Consider the following 19,095-nt stretch of genomic DNA (forward strand, 5'->3'; position numbering starts at 1 on the left):
GAGAAGGAAACAGTTTTTTTCTTCTGGGGTGAAATGATTGTACATTGCGTTTCTGAAAGAACAAGAGGTTGTGAAAGTAATATGCTTTATTTCAGGTCACATTTGACATTTCTTTCTTGCTTAGTGCGCAGGAATCAGGAGTCTCTGGCAGGCCGTAACATGCACAACATGGAGGTGAAACCACACGTTTAGCACAACATGCACTGTGAGATTTAATCTTCTATTCCACTGTGCTCTGTCCACCAAACACACAGACATGTATTCAGATGAGAATAAACAGAGAGAGCTATGTGGAGGCGTCGCACCAACAGAGAGCTTTGTTTCCTCTCTGCCTCTGTCTCACTGTCACCTGACACATGACGTCACCACCTGTTTGTATCATCCAGTCCACACACCCATGTTGCAACAATGCAGACAAAAAAGAAACAAGGCTTTGGGGTTTGCCTAAGGGAAATTCCTTCGCTTTGTGGTGTTGAAACATACACTGAGTCGTGGAATCCACACGGTCTTATCTGCCAAGATATAACAAGATAACATGAAAAGTGTTGCAGTCGGACCGTTTAATGGCGCTTATAATAACACTGACAAGGATTATACTATATTGTTTTTACGAGAGCTTAAATACCCAGCAGCAATTAGCTTTATGATGATTGTGAGGAGCTGAAAAATGTAAATGGCCACTTTTTCTTAATATCTAAAACAATAAAAGCAGGTTGCTTTCAATAATTACAATAAAAACACTAATAATAATGCATAATAAAAACACAGATATTTACAGTTAAATAAAAAACTCATGATTCTGGGTGACAAGCTTAAATTGTGCAACAGTGATTACAAAATAAAAGTTCAACAACAAGTGTCACCATGACGTGACTCGGAAAACTTCACATTAAAGTGCAATGTGAAAGACTCATATATCCGTCCTCCATCCCTTGAACCCATGACACTAAATCCCCCTCAGGGGTGGAGCGATATTCAAGCCACCTCTGAGTCACAGGGGGCATTTTGTCCATCCTTCAGCAGTGAGTGGACTGCACCTGCTGATCTACAGTCATCTGTTTCGGTCATCTGTTTCAGCTCTTCCTCCTCGTGATTCTGCTCAGGCAGGGCCTCCTCGCCCACACCCAGCTCCCAGAGCGAGCCCTTAGAGTCTACTGTAGCACACGTCAACATGGCCAGCGTCCGTTCCCTGAAGTTTCCACACAGGCCGAAGTAGAGCAGAGGTCTGAGGCAGGCGTGCAGGCAGCCCACAGCAGATGTGAACATCAGAGCTGTAATCTGGGAACTCTTTCTAGATAAACCGCCATCACGTTCCTTAGAGCTTCTTCTAATTGTGTCTACAAAGAGTATGATGTGGTACGGCATCCAGCAGAGGAAGAAGACCACCACTAGGGTCAGGAGGAGTCTAACGGCCCTCTTCTTTTGAGGACCCTCAGAGCCTCGTTTCAGCCGCAGCAGGATGAAGGAGCTGCAGATGATCAGGGCGAGTGCAGGCAGCAGGAAGCCCAGTGTGAGGTGGAGAAGGTGGGACACCAGCTGTGAGGTAGATAGGGACTGAGAGTAGCTGTTACACAGACTTTTCCCCGTGTCATTATTCACAGACAGGAAGATACAGTCAGGGATGGAGAGGATCACGGAGAGGAGCCACACCGACAGGCAGCAGACGTGAGCTGACCTGGGATTCTTCTGGGAGAACCGCTGGGTGCTGTGGACGATGGACAGGTAGCAATCCAGACTGATGCAGAGCAGCAGGAACATCCCACAGTAGAAGTTGATCTGCGGAAAAAACAAACAAACAAACCATGAGCTAAGATCTCGTGACTCATCCCTCGTTGGCACACCACAAAGCGCCTTGGACTATCCTTCGTGCCATCAGGCTCCACAATAAATAAAGTACTTGTAATGTAGCTACTCTGACTCACACTTCTAAATGTACATGTGTTCTGTTTTGTTTTTGTAACCAGTTTTTACTTATTTTAAACTCATCTTGTTCTGTTGAGCACGTTGGGCTGCATCCTTGCATGAAAGGTGCTATACAAATAAAGTTATTCTTCTTGTTCTATATTTAACACATCCATAATTATCCATATCTGTATATATGTTAAGACCTTTAATTGTAATTTTACAGTCACTTCGATTTATTTTAAGTTTCTTCTATGCATTTTCTTTTAATTATTATTTTCTTATCTTTGTGTGAATACATATATTTTTTGCCGTTGCTGCCAAGACACCTGCATTTATCTGTAGGGATCAATAAAGTTTGATCTTATCTTCTTTAAACAACTCCAGCTGTCTCGATCACTCTCACTACTCCCTTCCTCTCGACTCTTCCCAGAAATCCTGAGCTTCCTGGAGGAATGTGGCTGCCAGCAGGGAGTGAACCTCGCTCCATAAAAGTATCAAGTACAATAACCTCATTCTGCCAAGAATCCCTCACTCAGAATTTAATTAATGGCCTTCAGCCTAAACACCCCACTTTCTCACAGCTTCACTGAAAACATCCCGCTTTCACTTTCCAGTCTCTGTCTGTTCTAGTACATACTGTACATCTGTTTATAATCCACATATGTGTTTGTATGTTATTAAGAATACAGGATGTCATTCAACTGTACAGTTTTTTATTTTAGATAGATTCATCTCATTCATTCTTATTCCTGAATTTTACTTGAACCACTTGTAATGATGAATTGCCATTTTTTACTTTATATAATACGTTGCATTGTGGAAGGAGCCTGGGACTAGCTGAAGCTGCTGTGCATATATGACAATAAATACTTTAAAACCTAAAACTTTACATTTCAACATAGTATTTGTTACTCACATTAAATACAGCTCCACTGATCTTGCAAAGAAATCCCCCACGGCACCACCCAGATATCTGAGCAGCCTCTGCGGCCCAGAGGGGCAGCGAGACCAGCAGCAGGAGGTCGGAGACACTCAGGTGGAGGATGAAGGTGTCTGAAATACTCCAGGATCGCCTCTTCTGAACCAGAACAGCCAGTAGGAGTGCATTCCCCAGCAGACCTACAACCAGCTCCAGGGAGTAGAGGATGGGGAGCAACACTGCTTTACTGACCCTCGCCTCAATCTCCTCTTTGTACTCGTAGTCTTCATCGTAGTCATAGGTGCCGTTCTGGACAAGGAATCCACCCACATCCACGTCCATGTTCATCTACTGTTGGATTGACCTACAGAGAGAGAAGTCCAAAATGCTCAAGTACTCCAGAGGATGGATGTCAGTGAAAGATACCAGCTTGTATACTCTTTCTGTTGCTTCTTTCCCTTTCTCTTCTCTCTGTGTTTTTGACAGTCATGGCTGGGAATTCCATCTGATGCTTGTTAAAACTTGCCCAAACTCACATGGTGTATGATGTCACTGGACGGAGTGTTAGAAAGCCCAGTTCCCCTTGGTCATACTGAAACAACCTATGGAGCTATTTTATGCACAGTGGCTGTGAGCTCAAGGCAAGTGTTGCTGTTTATTCAGGTAGATATGCAAACATCGAAACCAGTAGTGACGGTTGTTTCTAAGATAAGGCACATCAAACCCGCAAAAAACATGAATAACTTACAGGCCCCGAAGCAAAGATACGTTTCGAAACTAAGACTAAAAGAGAAACAGACGTCAATATGAATTCTGCAATATTGGCTCAAGCTGAAATGCTTCAACTTCTTAAGTAATAAAGGCAATCAGGTTAAATAAGTCTGCATATATCATAAGGAAACGATTATTGATGTTGTGGGTTTGCACATAAGTAATGTTACTTACCATAAAAGGCTTCAGCTGCCTCTCTACTTGCACGTATCTCTTCGCACCGGGGTCAAAATGTGCTAACACAGTCTCCGTTTTTGGAGAGAGGAGGACGGATCAGATCCAGCTGTCGAGCGCCAGTCAAGTCCGGCAGAAAAACGCACGAAATCCGGTTTCGAGTAAAAGCGCAAACATGGAATAACCACTAAAAATGAAAGAAAATCTGCGCGTTAAAATAGGCTGAGGGTGAATCCACGAAAACAACAGCACCGGGGAAGCAGGGGACAGTAAAAGCAGACGGTGAGAAAATGTGCGCTTCACCAGCTGGAAGTTTTTACAACATGGACGCACTAAGAGGATACTCTGTGACCTTACAGCCAATAACATGGACACAATGCAGGCTACTTACGTTCACTGTAATAAGTTCCCCTGATGATTGTTTTGTTTGATCAAATGTCACCTCTTCTTACATGTTGCAAAATCAGACAAACCGCCAAATCACACGAAAAACCAAGACGCTTGATGTCTTTTTTCAAAATAAAATATTGCATTAAAATTCACTGTAACATTCACAATCCAAAACCAAGATAAAGAATTGAGGGAATACACAAAGCACTTACTTTTATAGTTAGAAAAGCAGGTATTGGTAAACTTGGATTATTCCCCATGGTGTTTGTGCAATTGTGGCAACCCGAGCTTTATTTTGAAGGTCAAATTACCAACATTTCGCGTTTCCGCTTTCTGTGGCTGACTTGACGAAACGAAACCGCTGCTGAACACAAAGCAGTCAAACAATGCGCCGCACAGACAGCCACTATCCACCAGGTAGAGCTGTTGAATTTGTGTTTCTATTAAGAACATCAGATCAAACCTGAAGCATGTTTCAACCTGCCTGTTAACCCCTGATACTGATACCATGATAGTTATGTTGGAATACAATCTGCATATATATGGCTTTTTAAATCAATGTTTGAGGGGGGTTTGGTCATAGTTTTTTAATCTATCATCGAGATAGCTGAACAAATATGAACTGGCCCAAGTTAAAATAAAAATAAATCAGAAGAAAGGATACATATAAAACCGTTGCAAAGTGTTCATAGTCATAGGAATCATAACAAGGAATCATATTAATGCAAAGTATTGCTGTGGGATATATGCTTAAGTACAATTTAGAGCTGCATAAACTTTACCTTAGTACTCTGACCTGAGTTTCAACAGTCACATTAAAACAATTACTAAATCAGCCTACTATCACCTTAAGAATATATCTAGGATTAAAAGACTAATGTCACAGCAGGATTTGGAAAAACTTGTCCATGCTTTTATCTTCAGTAGAGCTTAGAAAGCTGCAGCTAATTCAGAATGCCGCTGCTCGAGTCCTCACTGACACTAAAAAAGTGTATCACATCGCAGTTCTGAAGTCTGTACACTGGCTTCCTCTCTGTCAAATAATTGATTTCAAAATACTGCTGCTGGTTTATAAAGCTTTGAATGGTTTCGGCCCAAAATACATTTCTGACCTACTGCTAAATTATGAACCATCCAGATCTCTCAGGTCTCCAGGTCAGCTTTCTGTCCCTAGAGTCAGAACTAAACATGGAGAAGCAGCGTTCAGTTGTTATGCTCCAAATATCTGGATCAAACTCCCAGAAACCTGCAGGTCCGCTGAAACTCTTACTACTTTTAAATCCAGGCTGAAGACTTTTCTTTTTGCCGCTGCTTTTAATTGAACTATTCATATCTTAAACTGCCATGTATTTTTTCTTTTAATGTTTATTTTAATATCTCGGCTTTTTAATTACTGTTTTTAAATGCCATTTTGCCGCTGGTTTTAACTGATATCTTCAGGCTTATTATTTTTAGGGTTAAAGTCCCCTACGTGTATTGGGGTTAAAGTCCCCCCGTAGGTGGTTAGAGTCCCCTACGTGTGCCGTTTTGGTTTCAAGACCATGGTTCGCGGAGGACACCAAAAAAGTCCTAGAAAAGACAACTTAAACTTAACTAATGTGCATTTATAAAAAAGAGGGATAGTTTTGGCGAAAACTAAAGGGTACAGGAATCAGTTTTGGTTTCAAGACCCTGGTTCACGGAGGATACCAAAAAAAGTCCTAGAAAGACAAGGTAAACTTTACTATGTGCATTTAAAAATAAAAAAGAGGAAAAGTTTCGGCGAAAACTAAAAGGTACCATGGGGTCAGATTAGAATTTTCCAAAGGGGGGTTCGTTTAGCATGAAACGCTTGAAATAACTAAAGGACAAGTTAAACAATAAAATAGAGAGAAAGGGAGGTGATAGAAAACTATTTTTGCTAAAAAGTTAGCTATGATTGAGAGACAGAGCTAAACATTTCAGATGTGTGTATCTCACAATGCACTGTCACTTTTATTAATCTATTTTTGCTTTTAAATTAGTGTTTTTAAATGTCATTTCATAATATGTTTCTTAATGCTCTTAATGTCATTCATTTTTGTAAAGCAATTTGAATTGCCTTGTGTTGAAATGTGCTATACAAATAAACGTGCCTTGTCTTGCCTTAGTATTTACATGTTAATCAGTTTATCTACATTATACTTCTGAATGTATAAATTACTTTTGAGATTAAGATTGTACATGCAAACAAAATGTCATAATAAATAATAAGTTAATGACACAAGAAGGTGGAAAAAGTATTCAGGAACAGATTTAAGTATTGGTTGCACATTTTACTAAAGTATAAGTATTTATCTATGGCCAAGAAAATATACTTAAACAATTAGGAATAAAAGTACACATTGCAGGAAAAAACCCAGCACAATCTTCATACTTGGGAAGCTGGACCATTTTTTTTAGAAAACAAAAATACTAAAATCATTAGAAAACTTGCTGCCATTTAATATTCTTGATAATTTTGTGTGTACAAATCGGAATATCTAAATTAACTAGTAACAAAAGCTGAAAGATAAATGTACTGTAGTATGTAAAACGTACACTTTTTCCCTCAGAAATGTTGTGAAGTAGAAGTACCTGAATGGTATAGTACAGTATGTACTTTCCACCACTGCATACAATGCACTGATAAAGATAAGCCTCTGTGATGTAGAGGAGAAGTGGCAAGTTGCATACAATTAAAATACTTAAGTAAAGTACTAATACCTGTAGGATTTGAAATGAATGACACTACTTGAACCAAGTTATTCGACCACTAAGATGTTGATGGATATATGAACACGACACTTTATGGATACCCCAAAATATTTATTGTAAAAATCATCTGTATACATTTCCTGTTTTGCAAAGTTTTAAGGAACCTAGCTGAGAGAACAGCTGCACAAGGATCATGAAAAAATAAAAAACGGGAAATGAGAAGTCAAACTAAACCATTACAACCATTTTCACAGTTTTACAAGCTGAAACTTATTTGAGTTTACAAACTACATGAGTGTGGAATCTGATAAGAAGCATCTACTGGCTGTAAGGATGAGAAACAAACCACAAGCTCCACTGCTGATAGCGCACTTTGAGAGTTGTGAAGAAATTCAGATGTTTCACAAGATTTGACCCATGCACATGAAAATACACACGTTCTCACAAAAACACTTTACATGAAAGCAACATCAGCATGTTCGGAGGTGGCGTTCTTTTTCAGTGTTTACTCCACACTTACTTAATGATTTTACTTGAAAAAATGACTGTGAATGTAGGTTGGAAGCTGCAACAAACACACACAAAACACATATCAAAGCACCTGAAATGTATCACTTTCCCTCTGAGAACATTTTTAAAGTCTTAAGTAAGCAATTTTCTTATACACATTTTCCTGTTCCTCTAACCAATATCACACCATGACAGAGAAGGAGGTGTTTTCACTTTCTGCAGAGCTGAATGATCCTGTGGTTTTCCTGAGCCTCCTCTCCCTCCAGCCTTCCATCCCCAGGAAGCCTCTCTGTCCCAGCAGCCCCTTGCACATCCTGGCCAACTCCCTCCTGAACTTCACCCCAACGAAGCCGTACAGCAGAGGGTTCAGGGCGCAGTGCGACAGCCCCACGCTCTCAGTGATCAGACTCCCCATGTCCAGCACGTGGCCAAAATGGCATCCTCCAACCACCAAGCCCAGCCGGTGCAGACTGTCTGCCAGCTGGAAGCAGTTGTACGGCGCCCAGCAGACCACAAACACTGACACTAAGGAGACGATGAGGCTGAGGGACTTGCGTTTTTGGCGGCGAGTGGCGTTGCAGAGAGACCTGAAGATACGGATGTAGCAGTAGAGCATGATCAACAGAGGGAGACCGAAACCAAGCACCAGGCTGACCAGCTGCAGCCCCACCTGCCACTGGATGGAGTTCTTAAGGAACCACACCTGGCACACCAACATCTTCTCATTTCCTGCAGTTGTCACAGCCTCTACCTGTTTGAAGTAGATGTCTATTCCACTCAGGCCCAGACACACCACCCAGATGAGGGCACACGCAATCTGGGCATGGCAAGTGCTGCGTTTCCAACCGGAGCTGACAGCGTGGACGATGGCCAGGTACCGGTCGAAGCTGATGCAGGCCAGGAAGAAGATGCCACTGTAACGGTTCAGGGAGAAGAGGGCGCCGGAGATCTTGCAAGCAACCAGGCCGAACACCCACTGGTGAGCCCACTGCACTGCGAACAGTGGCAGGGTGAAGGCCAGCAGCAGGTCGGAGATGGCCAGGTGGAGCAGGAAGGTGTCGGTCAGAGAGAAGGCGCAGGCTCCTCCGCTCTGAGAGTTTCGGTAGCGGCGGATCACACACAGAACCAGAACGTTCCCAACCAGAGCCACGAGGAACACCAGGGTGTAGACCACTGGAGAGTATCTCTGTGCAAAACTGTAGATGCGGTCCTGATAGCACGGGGTAAAACTACCGTATGTTTCGGGGGACCAGGTGGAGTTTCATCTTCATCTTCATATTCATCGTAGACCTGTTGACAAGAGAGAGGAAGAGCTTTGTCAAATTCTTGTAACAGATCAATTATTCAATAAAAGTTCAAACTTATTATGCTGCCACCAGTTGCTGTATTATTTTATTTAAGTAAGGGCAGTATTTACACAAAAAGTCATGAGATTTTCAAAATGGCAAATAAAAACAATTGATGCACTGTTCGTATATTATTTGTTTATACATAACATGTATGTATACAGCCTTTTTAGTCATACCTTCGCGTATTACAGTATACATTTTTCCTTCATTTGACTGTACAGTTTTGGTTTTATTCTTACATTCCGTTTAATCATTTTCTATTATGTTCTTTCAATGTTTTGTTCTTGCATTATTTTATTTATTTGTTTGCCTTGGATTCTGTATGTTGCATTGTTGGAAGAGCCTGGGATGCAATATGTTTACCTCCATCTGTATCTTTACCTGTATCTGTTGTGCATACAAGTATTTCAATCTTAAGTCTTTCAGATACTGTACAACATGTGAGTATCTCAACTGAAAATATATGTTGGATCTGTGCTTTCTGATAAGTTAAAGCGACTTATGTTATAGAAAATAAAGTGCTAACAGAGGCACGTTGTGTCTCCTGATGAGAAAATGGTTTCCACTCACCCAGTAATCCTCTGTGGTCGTAGACACTTCTCCCATATTTGTAGAAATTAAGCCAGCAGCCTGAAACCCTCCAACAGAGACACTGATAAACACAATGAGATAAGGGACGGTCAGAAAGAAGAAGAGGAAGAAGTCATTTCAGGAACTGAATCCTGGCACATATGGACAGATGCTACATAGTAGTAATAGATGAGTGTGTCAAGGAAATTGTGATATATATTTTTAAAATGTGTCTGCAGCCAGCTATAAAGCTCCATCAGCGAGACACTCAGTCATAACTGGTGTCATCAATATGGAAAAATACTCTATTTTCTATCTCATACTTCATCTGCTGCAGACCCCTTATGCTATTTGATCGTTTACACATCTTGCATAATGTCATATTGAAAGGGAACTCACTTTATGAGAATTCGACCCTCAAGACATTTTTTTCTCAAAACAATCGCACACAAATGGAGAAGTGAAAGTGTTTAGTTGGCAGAAAACTCAGTCTACACTTTTCAGGTTCTTTATGTTCAGCATGCTTTGAGATAGTAAACATTGCAATAAAATATTAGAATAACTGGGTAAATAGAATCTAACAAGTATTCCTTGATTGTCATGAATTCTACAAATGTACAAAAATAGAAAAAACTGCACTTTTGCAAAGCTTAATGCTATTTTTATATGTATAAGAAGCTGAATGAAAGAAGATAGTTCTTACCTTCTCAGACGTTGTTAAGCATATTCTTTAAAAACAGGACATCCTGGTTACTATATACCAGGGGGTGTCAAACTCAAATACACAGTGGGCCGAAATTAAATCCACCACGGGCCTGATTTGGCCCCCGGGCCATGAGTTTGACACATGTGCGATAAGAAACACTGAACTACAACCGGAGTAATCTGTTCATCTATGTAGGTAAAAATAACACACTCTTCGGGGAAAACATGTTGATATGATTGACTGCGCTGTAAAGTGAATTTTTTTTTTTATCATGCAGTTTAAATAATCTTGTGATTTGGCACCTTCCTACGGATTTCTGATATTCAACATCATAGAGTTAAAAACATCTTCTGAAACTCTCTCTGTTTGAAAGTGTGAAGGGGAAGTTTTTAAAGAAGTGAATATTGAAAATCAGTTAATGAGAGTTTTAGAAACCATTTGTTTTTGACCACAAACAAACAAACTAACAAACAAACAGACTGAGCTCAGAAGCACTTTAAAGCTGGTTGAAGGTAAAGGGCAGCCATGAGTCAGAAAGCCCCTTTAGTCTTACTTCCACAAACTAAACCAGAGACAGACAGAATGGACAAATGAACAAAACCCCCCCCGTCAGTATAATTTGATGATATCTTTTCAATAACATGTAAAATGTGAGAGGAACCGAACACTCTCGCGGTTACATCTGTCTTTACTGAGGGTCTGTTGGTGTTTCGCAACCTGGCTGATGATTCTGCTTTCTTTTATCCACTTGTTTGTGTGATAAACAGTGCAGGGCACACAACAGGAGCATATATAAGGTTAAATACTGAATAGGACATGTCTGTATGCAATGTGATCCGTGTGTGCATAATAACACACCTAAATGCCTAACTGTTTAAATCTGGGACACTAAAGGCCTCTGGGTTGTATGAGAGCCATGATGTGGCTTGAGGGGGAAACAAAGCCTGTATTGAGTTCTACTTTTGAAGACAGTATGTACACATTTTCAGAGGTTAAACTTTTAGCCTGATATATTGAAGTTAATAAATCCAATACAATGAACAACAGTTTAGTCATTTATTCATCTGCAAAAATCTAGACTCTTCTCTTGGCAAAGGACCGTTTTGTGTACAGCCCGCGTCACACTGTCCCGAAATTGACACCCAATGGATACACGCAGGGGTTAAATTGGGCCGGGGCTGTCCGGGGCTCAGCCCCGGCACATAGGACGATGCTCTGACGTCATCACCCTCGCTCATTTGTCATTTGTTTAAGCCATATGTTAAACCATCTCTCGTTCTTAATATAGACTTTATTTAGGGTCGATATGTGTTGACTTTACTTTAAAATAGCAGATCTCTGTGAGGATATAGTTTTTCCGCTTAGTGAACGTGTGTCTCTGCTCCGATCAGGAGCTGCAGCACCGCGGCTCCTTCGTGCAGAGTCTGCAGCGGTGTGTGTGTGTGTGTGTGTGTGTGTGTGTGTGTGTGTGTGTGTGTGTGTGTGTGTGTGTGTGTGTGTGTGTGTGTGTGTGTGTGTGTGTGTGTGTGTGTGTGAAGAAATGTTTGAAAATGTAAAGTAAAATGCTTCAATCTGGTGCACTTTAAGCACACATTAGATTAGGGGGTACAACTCTAGACACCCATATGAAAAAGATCGGTTTACATTTTAATAATCAAATATGTGAACATAACCAATAACCTACCATAGCCAATAACAAATAAATGTAACTTTTATTTTTGTTGTTCATTCATATCTTATTTTACCTAGTTAACATTTATTTATGCATATTTTTATATCTCAAGTTTTAAACAATATATTTGGTTTACTGTCCTATAGTATACATTGAAATGATTTCTAACCTGTTTATCCAAATAATTATAAAGGAGTGCCTTGGAAATATTTGTTTACATAAATTGCATTTATCTCTCTTGCTCGCTCCCACGCCCACTTTGGCTGTGAGCTGCGGACGCCTGATAAGCCAACACCCCCCACTTTCATCACTTACAGCGCCCATCGTACAGGGCAAATGAAAAGTGTAACCGGGGAGAAAAGGGTGTTACCTTTACTTAATTATGAATGTTGTTACATCAAGGCCGAAAATTAGGATGAGCGCAAACAGTCAAAACGTTTTTTTCCCTCCCGGAGCTACCAGCGCAGCCCCCCCCCCCCCAGAACTTGTTTAATTTGTTATCACAATTACTAATGTCATGTTTTTTTTTATTCTTGAAGGCATTCTTCCAGGATTAACAAAAATAAGAATAAGATTGAGAAAAATCTTTGAAGTAAATGGCTGTTGTTAAACGCTTCCCACATTTACTTCAATCGTACAGTAGAAAAGATAAAAGTATCCCAGCAATACACAATAGAATATATAAAGAATAAATGAAAAATCTCTTCAAAAGACCACTCCAAAAACTGAAACTTATTGACATAGGTAATATACATCAACAAGGCTTCAAATGTATTCAGTATTGTATGAACATGTTTTAATTGGGGTGTGGACGTCACATCCTGTAGGGGGGTCCGGGGGTATGCCCCCCCGGGAAGAAATGTTTGAAAATGTAAAGTAAAATGTTTCAATCTGGTGCAAATGAAAAGTGTAACCGGGGTGAAAAGGGTGTTATTTACTTAATTATGAATGTTGTTACATCAAGGCTGAAAATTAGGATGAGCGCAAACAGTCAAAAAGGTTTTTTCCCCCCCCAGATCTGGCGCCTTAGGCGACCGCCTATGCCAAAAACCGGCCCTGTACACCATGCTAAATGTATGTCTGCATAAAGCTGAGTTATGATCGGTCATAATAACACAGAATTTGGTGATGATTAAATAGTTTACACTGAGATTTACTCCCATACTTTTGGCCATACTCACGCAGCCCTACAAATGAATTGAGATTTCCACACAAATGTTCTTTAGCAAGTGTGCAGAGCAGTGTTGATTTAAAAAAGCAATTTGAAGGTTGGATATTTGTAAACCTTTTTTTGTGTATATATATTAATAATTTAAGATGTAAATTAATTCCAGTTTATTTGTAGTACTTTCTATTTTTATTGTGACATTTGGTGGCATCAATGTGTGCATTTGATACAGATAATGGAGCAGTTGCTTTAGGGCCACAGTGTAGGCCTATATCCCTGAAGGTCAAATAATGAGATCCTCGACCTCCGCCCCCCTCTCGCACCTCCATACAGAGCCCCCCCACATATCAAATCCCAACTTAACCCCTGGATACACGAATATGGAATTGTGAATTTTGCACGAAGATGGCCCCGAACCACACACGAAGGCAACATTTACATTACATTTAAGACATACAACTGCAACGAAAGTAACACAAACAATTATGTTAAAGTACTATGATACTGTACTGATATTTTTAGATTTTGTTCTTTACTTTATCCATCTTTATATGTAGAAGATATTAAGTTTTCTCCGTAATGTTGTTTCCATAGCAACAACAACTTCCTGTCAACTCGCCTTCAAAATAATATGATATATCCTTTTCAGTTTCACAGAACACAAATTGGGTTATTTACATAATTTGTTTACATGATTTTGTTGTGCAATAAAACAACCCGATGGACACACGATAAAGGAAATGTTCAAATTCGGCTCTGATCATAACAACATCGGGCCATTCGTGAGGGCATCTTAAGCCATCGTATGACCGCCGGTGGAGTTTCTCAGGCTCCGGCAGCAACTTCGTGAGCGGTGGCAAAATCTTTGGCATGCCAAAAAATTGCCAAAGGACCTTGCGAAGGTTCATTTTCAGGTTGAATTTGTGTGTCAATTTTGCCCTTCGTAAGGCCATCGTGAGGGCATCTTGTTATCATCGGTGCCATCGGGCATTCGCCCCGATCAGAGTGAGGGCGAATGCCCGATGGCACCGATGATAACACGAAGATGACACGATTTGACAAGATGCCCTCATGAGTGCCTTACGAAGTTGCCGCTCACGAAGTTGCTGCCGGAGCCTGAGAAACTCCACCGGCGGTCATACGATGGCTTAAGATGCCCTCACGAATGGCCGATGTTGTTACGATCAGAGCCGAATTTGAACATTTCCTTTATCGTGTGTCCATCGGGTGTCAATTTCGGGACAGTGTGACACGGGCTTACATGTTATGAAAAGCTCACTTTGTCAGTGCTTGTGCACCTACAGTTCATTTGTGTAATTTGAGTGCCTACCAATCCACAAACAAACAAAAAGACAATCCTGTCCGTTTTTTGTGGGGTGCCTCAGTCAGAAAATAAAAGATTTAACATGCCAGTCAGATTTGGCTTCCCTTCCTATGTCAGCCTAATTTGATTCATTTTACGCCTTTTCTTTGGCTTTTTCTGCTGCTAAAAGTTTTTACTTGCTGTTCTTTGTTACTTAGATTTGTTTTTGTTCTGAGCACAACGACAAATAAAGATCTTTATACAAACCTATAGTACAAACCTCAAAAGTAACTTGTTCCACTTCCACAGCTCAACCCATGCAAACTACTTAAAGTAATTTCTAAAAGACAAATATATTTCATAATCTTATATTCTAGATACAGATCCCCCAGATTTAGATGTGTTAGTATAACTTAAACTAGTAATACTACAACAACATGTCCAAGATAAATATCAAGCAGAACCTATCATTGTGTAACTATCCCCTAGTTCAGGGCTTCTCAAACTCCGGACCAAGGTCCGGATCCGGACTGAACTGCAAATCAATCCGGACCGAACCCTGTGTCCCATTATTAAAAAAAAAAAAAAAAAAAATTCTGATTCTGATAAATTAATGTACATCATCATGTACGCGCGTCTTGTGTCTGACGAGTTGTGAGAATGAACGTGCATATATATTTACTTGTGTGCGCGAGCGTGACACGCATAGCAGACCGCAAGTTAACCGCAAGTTTACCTTGACTTTCTAATGCTTCTAATGCCTTTTTTGCCGAGGTTCAATTGCATTGACTACAGACAAACAGTGCCATTTCTCCCACTAGTTCAAGCCACCATACTGTATGTATGTATTGAATGTGTGTGTGTTTACAGGGGCGCCGTTTACCGACAGGCAAGGCAGGCAAGGCAGGCAAGGCAGGCAAGGCAGGCAAGTGCTTGGAGCAGAAGGGGGCCCCCAAAGAAGGTAGATTAAGAAGGTCCACAGCAACGACAACATGAAACACCCTTTAATTTACTGCAACGACATGTCGGGAAAACCCCCCATGCATAGAGCGCCAAGAAACTGCTTCTTAATTTCAGTTTCGTTTCTCCGCTCGGGGGGGGGGGGGGGGGGGGGTAAAGTTCACAACTGGACCTTTAATAAAAAAGTTTGAGTACCCCTGCCCTAGTTAGTGCTCTCTGGTGGACACACTGTGAAATCACCCTGTTTCCAATTACTGTTAGCCTAGTTTGGATTTCTGTGCTGCAAGTTCTCGTTTCTTTTTAGGCAATAAAGAGTGTGTAACTTAATCAGGACTTTCAGTTACGTTCGTGGGATATTTACTTTCTCATCAGATGCCATAGTGAGGGTAGGGGGTTGATTACATTCATGTGTATTTATTTGTTATGTCTTGTCCTGGCAGCTGTTTCTATAATCTGAGCATAGTTTACAATAGTTCATATTTCCTACCAACTACAGTGTGATTTAAGGCCACACCTCCATACCTACTTAAGGTGGAACTTGAGCTGTTGAATAATTAAAGGGTTAAAAAGGAAATAAATCTTACAGTTCCTTAAAAAGCTCCAAAATGTCAGATGCAAAAAATTACAATCCTACCGTCCTCTCTAGTGTCATGATGAGGTTCAGGTAAAGCACGGTTAATGTATTATTATTGAGGGAGAATTGTTCGGGGCTAAAGAAAAAACATTTGGAGCATGCCCCCGGGAAGACCCTGCTTACACCTATATGCCGTGAGCTGATTATCAATCCTTCATTGTAACAGTCGCGGGTAGACTGTGTATGTGCGTGTGGGGAGTGTTGCAGTAGAAAATTCCACTGTAGCGCCCGGTACCTTAATGGGAAACCCTACATGTTGGAGCACCCTCTATGAAACGTCAAGCTACCCCACAGCACCCCCAAAAGAAAATCTCTGGTGCCGCCACTGTGGGCTAAGCCCCGGATGTTTCCAGGTCCAGGAAACGCCCCTGCTGGTTACTATGATAAGAAACACTGAACCGGAAAGACTGATGCCAAAATCTGCAAGAACGCACTGCGCTGTAAAGTGAATCTTTTTTTTTATCATGCAGTTTAAATAATCTTGTGATTTGGCACCTTCCAACAGATTTCTGATACTCAACATCATAGAGTTAAAAACATCTTCTGAAACTCTCTCTGTTTGAAAGTGTGAAGGGGAAGTTTTTAAAGAAGTGAATATTGAAAATCAGTTAATGAGAGTTTTAGAAACCATTTGTTTTTGACCACAAACAAACAAACAGACTGAGCTCTGAAGCACTTTAAAGCTGGTTGAAGGTAAAGGGCAGCCATGAGTCAGAAAGCCGCTTTAGTCTTACTTCCACAAACTAAACCAGAGACAGACAGAATGGACAAATGAACAAAACCCCCCCCGTCAGTATAATTTGATGATATCTTTTCAATAACATGTAAAATGTGAGAGGAACCGAACACTCTCGCGGTTACATCTGTCTTTACTGAGGGTCTGTTGGTGTTTCGCAACCTGGCTGATGATTCTGCTTTCTTTTATCCACTTGTTTGTGTGATAAACAGTGCAGGGCACACAACAGGAGCATATATAAGGTTAAATACTGAATAGGACATGTCTGTATGTAATGTGATCCGTGTGTGCATAATAACACACCTAAATGCCTAACTGTTTAAATCTGGGACACTAAAGGCCTCTGGGTTGAGAGAGCCATGATGTGGCTTGAGGGGGAAACAAAGCCTGTATTGAGTTCTACTTTTGAAGACAGTACTTCCCTCCTAAATAAATCTGTGTTTGATTATTATAGAGTTTTTAAACAGTTTAGTTACAGTAGGTTTATAGAATTATTTGGAGTATAACTCACCCAAATAAGTGAGGATAATGTACATTTATCTGTCTGTAAATGACTGGAACAGCAGCTCTGCAGCTCTCTCTGTTGGTCAGAAAGAAAAGGTCCCCACCCTTTATAAAGAAAGAGGATATATTTTGAATGCATAACAATATAATGAAACATTTCTTTGCTTGGTCTTTCCTTATTGTTTGTTTAGACTCCAAACCATAAAGAAGTAAAGCCAACGCACACAAATCACAAGGTTTAACCATAGAAGCTACATTTAACCCTTTGGTTTTGTAATATGATATCTGTTAAGTCATCGTGTATCATTTATAGGAAGGCTTGATGATTATGAGTTGGTAAAAGCAACTACAGACAGTCATTACTCAAAGGTTTTTATGGGCATTTTTTGCATCTGACATTTTGGAGCTTTTTAAGGAACTGTAAGATTTATTTCCTTTTTAACCCTTTAATTATTCAACAGCTCAAGTTCCACCTTAAGTAGGTATGGAGGTGTGGCCTTAAATCACACTGTAGTTGGTAGGAAATATGAACTATTGTAAACTATGCTCAGATTATAGAAACAGCTGCCAGGACAAGACATAACAGATAAATACACATGAATGTAATCAACCCTGTACCCTCACTATGGCATCTGATGAGAAAGTAAATATCCCACCAACGTAACTGAAAGTCCTGATTAAGTTACACACTCTTTATTGCCTAAAAAGAAACGAGAACTTGCAGCACAGAAATCCAAACTAGGCTAACAGTCATTGGAAACAGGGTGATTTCACAGTGTGTCCACCAGAGAGCACTAACTAGGGGATAGTTACACAATGATAGGTTCTGCTTGATATTTATCTTGGACATGTTGTTGTAGTATTACTAGTTTAAGTTATACTAACACATCTAAATCTGGGGGATCTGTATCTAGAATATAAGATTATGAAATATATTTGTCTTTTAGAAATTACTTTAAGTTTGCATGGGTTGAGCTGTGGAAGTGGAACAAGTTACGTTTGAGGTTTGTACTATAGGTTTGTATAAAGATCTTTATTTGTCGTTGTGCTCAGAACAAAAACAAATCTAAGTAACAAAGAACAGCAAGTAAAAACTTTTAGCAGCAGAAAAAGCCAAAGAAAATAATCAAATTAGGCTGACATAGGAAGGGAAGCCAAATCTGACTGGCATGTTAAATCTTTTATTTTCTGACTGAGGCACCCCACAAAAAACGGACAGGATTGTCTTTTTGTTTGTTTGTGGATTGGTAGGCACTCAAATTACACAAATGAACTGTAGGTGCACAAGCACTGACAAAGTGAGCTTTTCATAACATGTACAAAAACCCTTTGCCAAGAGAAGAGTCTATTTGTGCAGATGAAGAAATGACTAAACTGTTGTTCATTGTATTTGATTTATTAACTTCAATATATCAGGCTGAAAGTTTAACCTCTGAAAATGTGTACACATATATTATTTTGTCTCTCCACTAATGACTGATTTACGGTGAGGGTATTTGTGATTTTCTGATTTATGAAGTCAATGCATTTGAGGGTTGTTGTTTTTTGCCTATTTTGCAGTCGAATGAGAATAAAAAGGGAGTGTGAGAGTGAAAGCACATTAAACCTCTCTCCTCTGCATATTTTGATATTGAGTGTGCAATGCCAGCTTTGACCACACACAAGGCCCAAAGCGCTGTTTTGCTCATTTGATAAACGTAAATAGTAGTGGTGAAATCATATCAGTAAAGGGGGAAATACGTGTCTCGTAATATGTTTTAAATTGCACTATGATTTATGTTGTATAGGAGTGTTTGCTTGCCTTGGTTTATAAAAGGGAAAGTTACTTCATTTTATGTTGTAAAGGTCAGCGTAAATTGACCACATTATTCATGTAAAATGGTAAATTGTGGGTAAGGATTAGGGTATGAATAGAAAAATAGGATTATTCTCTCAGGAGGATGAGAGACTAACTGCTGCGATATCTTTTTCATGAGATGGCAGAACACGCCATAGCAAAAATATGTTGCCAAATGCAAGGCCAATATGGAAAAGAATTACTACATTCAACGGGTAAATTTTTTTCCACAAAGTATCAATTGATAAAACAATATAAAGAAGTGTTTTGTG

General features: G+C 40.1%; 2 protein-coding genes across 4 annotated transcripts; both read right to left on the reverse strand.

Annotated features, from left to right (window-relative positions):
- Positions 1-71: 71 nt before the first annotated feature.
- LOC117477290 (C-X-C chemokine receptor type 3-like) lies at positions 72-4,258 on the reverse strand. 2 transcript variants are annotated; one of them, XM_034123962.1, is made up of 4 exons: positions 4,161-4,258; positions 3,770-3,956; positions 2,822-3,188; positions 72-1,776 (listed from the first exon to the last, which is right to left on the reverse strand). In XM_034123962.1, the coding sequence occupies exons 3-4, from the start codon at positions 3,170-3,172 to the stop codon at positions 976-978; spliced, it is 1,152 nt and encodes a 383-aa protein (XP_033979853.1). In that variant the 5' UTR covers positions 3,173-3,188; positions 3,770-3,956; positions 4,161-4,258; the 3' UTR covers positions 72-975. The 2 variants fall into 2 exon arrangements, with proteins under 2 accessions (XP_033979853.1, XP_033979852.1); XM_034123961.1 differs by having other exon boundaries at positions 3,770-4,243.
- Positions 4,259-6,964: 2,706 nt separating this feature from the next.
- cxcr3.2 (chemokine (C-X-C motif) receptor 3, tandem duplicate 2) lies at positions 6,965-10,118 on the reverse strand. 2 transcript variants are annotated; one of them, XM_034123972.1, is made up of 3 exons: positions 10,007-10,118; positions 9,304-9,363; positions 6,965-8,674 (listed from the first exon to the last, which is right to left on the reverse strand). In XM_034123972.1, exon 3 carries the CDS (start codon positions 8,100-8,102, stop codon positions 7,566-7,568), a length of 537 nt encoding a protein of 178 aa, XP_033979863.1. In that variant the 5' UTR covers positions 8,103-8,674; positions 9,304-9,363; positions 10,007-10,118; the 3' UTR covers positions 6,965-7,565. The 2 variants fall into 2 exon arrangements, with proteins under 2 accessions (XP_033979863.1, XP_033979862.1); XM_034123971.1 differs by having other exon boundaries at positions 9,304-9,385.
- Positions 10,119-19,095: the final 8,977 nt, after the last annotated feature.

This window comes from Trematomus bernacchii, unplaced genomic scaffold (assembly GCF_902827165.1).
Source record: "Trematomus bernacchii unplaced genomic scaffold, fTreBer1.1, whole genome shotgun sequence".
NCBI lineage: Eukaryota > Metazoa > Chordata > Actinopteri > Perciformes > Nototheniidae > Trematomus > Trematomus bernacchii.

Coding starts and splice junctions, on each gene's coding strand:
- LOC117477290 (XM_034123962.1), bottom strand. CDS start 3,172: ATGAACATGGACGTGGATGTGGGTGGATTCCTTGTCCAGAACGGCACC. Junction 1,777..2,821: donor TCAGTGGAGCTGTATTTAAT/GTGAGTAACAAA, acceptor TTTTTTCCGCAG/ATCAACTTCTACTGTGGGAT.
- cxcr3.2 (XM_034123972.1), bottom strand. CDS start 8,102: ATGTTGGTGTGCCAGGTGTGGTTCCTTAAGAACTCCATCCAGTGGCAG.